At 42.0% G+C, this 8,963-nt stretch overlaps 1 protein-coding gene across 1 annotated transcript; it reads right to left on the reverse strand.

Moving 5' to 3' along the window:
* Positions 1-349: 349 nt before the first annotated feature.
* Positions 350-6,943, reverse strand: LOC308097965 (uncharacterized protein). Its single transcript, XM_080446145.1, has 6 exons — positions 6,872-6,943; positions 4,616-4,648; positions 4,113-4,418; positions 3,723-3,860; positions 1,756-1,885; positions 350-1,606 (listed from the first exon to the last, which is right to left on the reverse strand). Exons 1-6 carry the CDS (start codon positions 6,912-6,914, stop codon positions 1,111-1,113), a joined length of 1,146 nt encoding a protein of 381 aa, XP_080302271.1. The 5' UTR covers positions 6,915-6,943; the 3' UTR covers positions 350-1,110.
* Between the last annotated feature and the right edge of the window lie 2,020 nt (positions 6,944-8,963).

Raw genomic sequence — 8,963 nt, forward strand, 5'->3', positions numbered from 1 at the left:
CTTGCTAGCAGGACGATGAATGGATAGATAGATGGATGAATGGATGGATGATCAACAAAGGGAATATAGAAACATGTTCTCTGTACAGTCTGCAGTATCTTTATTCAAAATAACACAAAACACTTTAACATCCCAACCATTACTTTAGTTTGTGCAGAAATGAAAAGAAAAAATATATATGTACATAAGAGACTATACAGATCACAAAGGTCACAAGGGGCCTGCTGTCTTTTAAGAGAGCAGTGAAATGCAGCACATGTCCTGGACCAGGGTTCAGTCACAGTCACATAACCTTTTGACATAAAATACATTTGCTGTCATTTCACACATCAAGCACTGTAGATTAAAAACTAAATGAATACATTAATATATTGAGGAATTATGGGGGTCTCGTGCACAGTCAAACTATCATATTGAGATGGTGAGTTGTTTGCATTTGACAGTCATCAAAAACAAACCAGGCCTCATACAGTATTTCATAAAGAATCCATAGTATAATTTACAGGCCAGGATTGACCTCCATGTTAAGTGTGCCAAAGCAATGGCAAAAAATAAACAAAAAGCTAAATTACAACCAAAACCAATTCCTTTGGAATATTTGTGAGTTTTCACTAAATGTTCACGTTATGATTGTTTAGAATAGATTATAAAGGTTTCATTAGATGCATGTAAACTCATAACAAAAAGCAGCTTATTTACAGTATCAAAGAGATTATCTAGCCTATTTTCATTCGCTCATTGTAAGGACAGTTCAACATTTACATTTAAACCGGAATGTTTCAAAATCTACAAACCTGAACAAAAGTTGAGGAGGTACATCTCCTGACATCCAAATGAGTTTGGATATCATTTAGTTATTCAAAGAACTTCTCTTTATCATAAGGGTTTAGTCAACGTCAAACTAACAAACATGCTGTGTATGTGTAAATAGAATACATACATTACATTCAAGTGGCTGAGCCCGTTGGTATTTGAGGAAAAGGATTCCAATCCCGAACTGTCTTGTTTCGCATTTCTCTCCTCTCTCTGCCCGAAGTAAAACGGATTTAAATGTAATAAAACTGAATCGTAATTACATGTTGAACATGCATGGTCTTAGCCTACTAGTCATCAGTTAGCATAGATGTTGTCCTCCTTATCTTCATCGCAGGGTTCAAAGGCTATGTAGTTGTCTTCTTCTTCAACAACAACACTTAGTGGACTTGCCACTGCTCTCCCTCCAGGGCTGAGATGTTCTTTGGTGCTTCTCTCGGGGGACATGTCTGGGTTAACATAGATGCTGTCCTGCTCATGTCCATTGCAGGGATGCAGGGCCACATGGTGTCCTTCTTCATCTTCACTCTGGCCCTCCACTGCTCTCCTTCCAGGGTTGGGATGTTCTTTGGTGCCGCTCTCGGGGGACATGTCTGGGTTAGCATAGATGTTGTCCTGCTCATGTTCATTGCAGGGATGCATGGCCACGTAGTGTCCTTCTTCGTCGACACTCTGGCCCTCCACTGCTCTCCTTCCAGGGTTGGGATTTTCTTTGGCGCTCCTCTCTGGGTACATGTCTGTGTTATCATAGATAACATCATTCTCCTCTGCCATGCAGTCTGCCATGCAGTCTCTGAGATCGACATGAGAAGACATTAGTTCAGCGTGATATCTATAAATTAATGACCAGCACAGGAGATGGGAACACATTTAGTCTGCATTAAAAATCTACTTGAAATAGGAAAAAAAAGAAGGTTAATTTCAAACCCTCAATATACTGACGGTTTCTCATAGTCATCATCACTGTCATCATCGGTGCCTTGGTGACAGGTGGGGACCTCTGCATAGATGTAGTCTTCTTCATCCTTTTCATCATCATCTCTCCCCTCTGTATTGTAGGCGTTCATCACACCTTAGAAGAAGGTTGGTGTCATATGTTAAATCAAATCAACATGCCCTCATTCAATCCTAGTCTGGTACTTAGTACACGTAGATGATCCACCCTAATGCAGTATACACCCTAATACACTGTAAGAAACATTATAGAAACTGATTGCACATACAGTGAGTACATTAGTTCATGTAGTGTGTGTGTGTGTGTGTGTGTGTGTGTGTGTGTGTGTGTGTGTGTGTGTGTGTGTGTGTGTGTGTGTGTGTGTGTGTGTGTGTGTGTGTGTGTGTGTGTGTGTGTGTGTGTGTGTGTGCACGAGAATGGCGGTGAATACAGGAAGGCACTACTCTGATGTAGTCTACGGCTGCCGACGTTGCCTGACGGCCCCTTCTGTGAACAGCTGCCGGGAGGAGAGGAAGTGGACACGGCGGCCTTCCTGTGGTGTGTCCGTCTTCGAATTCAGCCATTACTGACCATGGGGCTGGAAGTACTCTAGAGAGTACTCTAAGAGTAAGCTTTACTTAAAGGAGAGATCCGGACATTTTAAGTGTTATCTTTGATGTGTCGCTAATCACTCACCATCATTGAAATGGACGTTGAGTTATTCCAGAGAGTCCCGTGTCGTGCAGTCTGGCGACCCCCTCCGTGGCATAATGGGAGCCCGTGTAAGAGTGAAATTCGTCTATTATAACCGATGCAAAGTTAGTTTTTTCTCTACTACTGCTCATTGTGGAGTCTCATGATACTCAAACATGCACTGAAAGTCGCGCACGAGCTATCGTTCGTGCAGAACGAGACGACGCTGGTTGCTTGTTTCTCTCACAGAACCTGGCGTCTGTGACACATCAAAGATAACACTTAAAATGTCCGGATCTCTCCTTTAAGTAAAACAAAAATTACTTGTTTGAAAGTGAAAGTAGCTCATGAGTAACTTTTTTTCAAACAAATGCAGTGCAGAAAGGATAAAAGGATATACTGAGCATAGCGTTAGTTCTGGCAGGTCACAATAGTCAAACCAGGACTAGCAATCATTATGCTCATTGGTCATTCACACTACAGGGAGCTTTATTAACCACTTAAACGTTAAAAGTTTTCTGTCATTGTGGGGAAAACCTTCGCTGAAAATAGCCGATCGACAAGCTTGTTGATCTGCTATTTTCTGCGAAAGTCTTCCCCACAATAAGGATGCTGGGGTTTAGGTGGTTAAAACGGTCTCACTGCTCTGCATGTCTGTCTGCTCTCATTAAACCCACCACCACTCAGCTTCTCCTTCACACATGTCTCAATTTATCAGTGTGCTCATACTGACAATTATAACAATACTGCTTTAAGATAGCAAATCATATTTTCATTTAACAAAAGTGGCCCTGACTGAAATAGTTGAAATGTGATCATGAAATAAAGTGTTTACACTATAAAATGTGCTAAATATGTCAATGAATTGCTCCACATAGTGTCTGCCAGCACACACACAGAATAGACCCATCTCACAGCAGATTTATTTGTATGTGGCAGCATGGAAATCCTTTACAGCTAACTTCATGCATATTTAGGGGCAGCTGTTCGATGTATTAATTGTCACTTGAACTTCCTGGTGCACAGCTAATGAGATCACAAACTCCCTTGAAGCAGAGACTAGAGAAAGATACACAGTTCTTACACTGACATGATAAAATAGACATACTGTAATACGCCAGATAGGGCAAAATCCGCAGAAGTAAAATAATGCTATCATCCAACAACTACCCATTTGCCAACATCTTCATCAGGCTTCTCCTGTCTTGTACCAGAGACTTGACCGATTGGAATACCTTGATGCATCAAGATGAAGAGGCTATACAGAATTAGTATTACTCACAGACGGTGGGGTTAGTCTTGGCTGCAGGCTTTCTGAATTTCCTCCTCAACATCAACCAGCGACCAATTAACAGCAGCAGTAAGAGGAGGAGCAGAGCTGCTACAGTTCCAATCACGAGTGGACGAGATGATGGACGTCCTGGAGGGAGAGGAGGGAAGAAAATAAATAGAGAAATAATATTGGAGGATTATCTTTTTGAAGACTTGAAATGTTTAGTCTTAATTTTTTATGACCTTGGCCTACTGGTTGCGTGCATTAAAAGCGTTGCACTGAACACTCCAGCAGTTGTCGAGCAATCCCAGACCGACCGACAGACAGACAGACCACCCGACGCGTGATTTCATATACTGTACATTTATTTTAGATTTATGACACGACATCCACTCTTACCTGAACAGACGACACCAGCATCCTCATCGTGTCCACAATTGTGTTTACCGAATCCTCTGTGTTGGCAGTCAGTTAGATTCCTTTCACTTCCTGAACAGCCCATGTTTTCCATCCAGATTGAACCATTCCCTTGGCCAAAATAGGCTTCTCCAGGAGCACTCTGTGCCGTCCCACAGCTCAGCTCTCTGCAAACCACCTCAGCATCTTTCAGGTCCCAGTCGTCATCACAGACTGTTCCCCAGCTGTTGTTATGATAGACCTCTACTCTCCCAGAGCACCGTCCACTACCATCCACCAGCCTCACCACTGAACATGAACATGAAATAAATAGTGTTACAACTTTGTGATGTTTATACAAACATGTATCTGTGATGAGAAGAAGGTCCAACTAATCTGATCTGAGAAGCTTCTATCAGTCAAAAAGAAATTAATTCACATTCACAATGTCATAACATTACCTTTTTTCAAAATATATATTAAATTTTTTCAGAGAAGTTGCTTACCTGCATGTGAAGGTTTGTACAGGAACACAGACACTGTAGGTGGAAAAACAGAGCATGCTGAGTTACTTTCATGTTGTTTTTTCTATTGGTGTCAACATATCGTGAGTGATATTACACTTTGAAACATGTTTACATAGTACATACAAAGATACATACTACATACAAAGATTCAGCTGGGAAATGACTTCCATAATAATTGAGGGACAATAAATCTAAATGAACTTGTTTGAGTCCATCTTACTAAGACCCTGACGAGAAAACGTTTTAAGTGAAAATCTTCTAACTAACAATTCAGTATAAGTCACATGAATGCTACAGATAAAACTTTTTTTTTCAAACTTTTTCTCTTTTTCACGCCTTTACTCTTTGTGGATGTGGTTTGCAGGGCGAAGCCAGCAAAGCCCCCTATATCTGGACATTCAACTACTGAGGAAGTGCATGAGCTATGTGTGATTATGTGCACAGCTGCTTCTGTGCATGTGTGTAGAAGATGGTCAGGCAACAGGGTGCGTGTTCACACTTGCGCGCCTTCATCCTGTGCTGTACATGAAATGACTCAGCAATTTCTAAAACATTTATAAACTAAAACATTTACTAGACTGACTGACTGATTGATTGATTGATTGGAAGCAACTTACAGCACCACAGCCAGGGGGCCCTTCAAGGGCATACACAAGTAAGACGCGCGAACGCGGGAAGCGAACGCAAAAAAATAATGAAAAAAAAATAAAATAAAATGAGGTAACCAAAAAAAAGAAAAAAAAAGAAATACAACAAAATTCTGCGTTAAAAGGAGCATATTAGAAAAATACAAATTCACCAAAAAAAAACTTTGAATGTTTTTGAACAATTCAACAAAGTGTTTGAAGTGCCTGTTTCACCCACTTCCGGGGGGCGGAACCAAAATCCGAGCCCGAGGTATTTGTTCGTAGACCCCCACTTAGGGGGGGTAGAAAAAGTTTCGGAGCGATTCGGGCACTTTTCATTTAACATGGGGTTTCAATGGGGTGTTTTTAGGAGCCTTCTCCGGGCTTAAACGCAACCTTGACAGGTGTGTTCAGTTTTCAAAGACCTTTCATTTGATGTATGGTACGTCTATATTGGACATTATGCACACAGGCAGTGCACTATTGTATAGTGCACACAGACACACACACAAGCCGAGCACGGTGTCATAGTAAGCTCCACTTGCGCGGAGGCGCGCCTTCTCTCCTTCCGCTGCGTTCGCAATCATAGACAGACCTAGCTATGCATAACTTGATAGAAGTAGTTCATTCACTACCAGGGGCCCAGGCTAGAGCCTGGGCCCCTGGTACACCAGTGGTGGAATTAAAATAACTAGACCATACCCGGTGAGGTGCGCAGGCAAAAGTAGTTGCAAACATGGGGTTATTGCACGTCCTGTTGCGCGTCCCGTAGCCCCCTCCTCTCGCGTGTCCCGTTGCGGCCCCCCCACCGGAGCCGTCCCCCGTCGCTAACACACACACACGCGCAACCCGTCGCGAGCACACACACACACACACACGCACACGCACACGCACACACCCTCATGCGGCCAGAGCTGTCCCCCGTCGCGAACACACATACGCGGCCCTGTCTCAGGTTTTGTCACCACCAATTCCCTGTCTCAGGTTTTGTCACCACCAATTTAAAATGTAAACTGTGACCGGGAAGTGGACCCTGGTAAGAGCAAAAGGGACCCTCCGTATAGGCGTAACTGTGACCGATAAGAACCTGGCTGGCTGACATCCCAGGATGCGAGCATCATATGGAACGCTGAGGAGCTACTGTGGATGTCTCCGTCCACCGCCTCTATCTGAGCGCACCTCGGGCACAGTCACCACCGAGGATGCTCACCCTCAGTGCCCACAACGACTGCCTTTAGCAAAGCATTGTGCATTTCTGGGATCTATCTTACAGCAGACAACACTGTGCAGAAAAGCTGGGCATTAATATATAAATGCATTCACCATGCAGTAAATATTCATACATACAATGATGCCCCTTGTGTTATCCTTTTAGCCTTAATGTCTTACTGCAACACGTGCTGTTTACATTTCTGACTAATAAAGTATTCAATCAATCAATCACGCAATCCCTCAAGTCAATACCAGTTACTATACTATCATAAATTGACCTATAATGTTACGAAGGAGCCCTCACTTCATTGAAATAAAAAAACACACATCAGTCATACCTTTATTTTCTATTAATACGCCGGAAACAATTGATAGAATAATAAAACCTGGCACTCACTCATGAACAAATACAGGATTTTTCTCCATATTACGAGTCCCATGGCGCAGAGATAAATTGAAAGGGTCTTCTTTGTCAGTCGCCGGTGAAGGTGAAGACTAAACTAGGAAGAAGTGGTGAGTTCTACAATGAATGTGGTGAGTTGTCATCTATAGAAACTGTGCAGGAAACCATGATCATGGTGAGACTTCCTCGTTATTGAGCCAGATCACAATGCAAGCCCAATTTGTCACATAATTATATGCATGAAACAGCCAATCAAGGTTTGGAATGAAGCAAAAGTTATCCTACTGTTCAAAGATAGGAAAACACCATTTAGTGGCCCTACAAGTCATTCCATAAGCTTGTAGCAGGACTGAATTATGGCATTAAATACCTACTGGCGGCAGTGGCTCAGGGGTAGAGTGGCCGGGTAGAGTGAAATGGAAACCGCAAGGTTCCCAGTTCAATCCCGGGCTGGGGGGCTCCCCCAGAGTTAGTGTCGAGACGCTGAACCCCTAATTGCTCCCAATGAGCAGGTTGGTGTCTTGCATGGTTTCCTCCGCCATCGGTGTGTGAATGGAATGCACAATCTATGTAAAGCACTTTGGATAAAAGCGCTATACAAATGCACCATTTACTGTAAGTGCCTCAATCCTGAGTGAGCAATGGTAGATTTGAAGCAAGCACATGAATTATATTTTCAAGACAAATTGTATGTAAGCAAATATAATTTTATGTGAGCAAACAAATCTATTCTGTGCTCAATAAATATATAGAAAGGAGCCAGGTGAGGTGGTTCAGCCATCTTAAGGATGCGTCCTGATCGTCTCCGCAGGGATGGTTTTCCATGCATGACCAGCTGGGAGGAGGCCACAGGGAAGACCGAGGACAAGGTGGAGGTATCATATCTCCATGCTGGTCTAGGTACACCAAAGCATCCCCAGTCAGAGCTGGCTGATGTGGCCAGGGAAAGGGAAGTCTGGGATTCTCTGCAGGAACTAATGAAGATGAATGTACAGTATATATGTACAGGATGTATGTATGTATGGATGGATGGATAAATGTACAGTATGGATGAATGGATAGATGGATGAATGGATGGATGATCAACATATATGAATATAGAAATATATTCATAAATGAATATAGAAACATGTTCTCTGTACAGTCTGCAGTATCTTTATTCAAAATAACACTAAACAATTTAACATCCCAACCATTACTTTCGTTTGTGCAGAAATGAAAAGAACAAAATAGTATATAAGAAACTTAAAGATCACAAAGGTCACAAGGGGGACGGACCCCTGTGCTATCTTTTAAGAGAGAAGTGAAATGCAGCACATGTCCTGTACCAGGATTCAGTCGCAGTCACATAACATTTTGACATATAATGCATTTGCTGTCATTTCTTTCAACAAATCAAGCACTGTAGATGTACCTTAAAAACAAAATGAATACATTAACATATTGAGGAATTATGGGGGTCTCGTGCACAATCAAACCTGGCCTCATATGTCATAAAGAATCCATAGTATTATGTACAGGCCAGGATTGACTTCCAGAGTGTGCAAAAGCAAATAAACAAAATGCTAAATTACAACCAAAACCAATTCCAATCTCCTGACATATAAATGTGTTGGATATCATTTAGTTATTCGAAGAACTTCTCTTTATCATAAGGGTTTAGTCAACGTCAAACTAACAAACATGCTGTGTGTATGTTGTATTCTATTCAATAAATTAAATAGAATACATTACATTCAACTGGGGCTGAGCCCATTGGTATTTGAGGACCTGGATTCCAATCCAAAACCGCCTTGTTTCGCATTTCTCTCCTCTTCCCGCCCGAAGTAAAACAGATTTCAATTTAATAAAACTGAATTGTAATTACACGTTGAACATGGCCTTAGCCCAGTGGTTCTCAAACTTTTTTGAGTCAGGGCACCCCTGCAAATAACGTTTTCATCCACAGCACCCCTGAAATTACACTGTTTATTTTTTGAATCTTATTTGGAATCTTCATATTACGCTACGTAAATATGCAAATCTTTCCCCCTCCGATACAGTACGTCACAGAGGAATATCCGTTTCCATTAGAACAGACTGAAAA

The sequence above is a fragment of the Gymnoscopelus braueri genome, assembly GCF_963280865.1.
Source record: "Gymnoscopelus braueri genome assembly, chromosome: 13".
NCBI classification, from domain to species: domain Eukaryota; kingdom Metazoa; phylum Chordata; class Actinopteri; order Myctophiformes; family Myctophidae; genus Gymnoscopelus; species Gymnoscopelus braueri.

Coding starts and splice junctions, on each gene's coding strand:
- LOC308097965 (XM_080446145.1), bottom strand. CDS start 6,914: ATGGGACTCGTAATATGGAGAAAAATCCTGTATTTGTTCATGA. Junction 3,861..4,112: donor TGCTGGTGTCGTCTGTTCAG/GTAAGAGTGGAT, acceptor CTCTCCCTCCAG/GACGTCCATCATCTCGTCCA. Junction 1,886..3,722: donor CAAGACTAACCCCACCGTCT/GTGAGTAATACT, acceptor CCTTCTTCTAAG/GTGTGATGAACGCCTACAAT.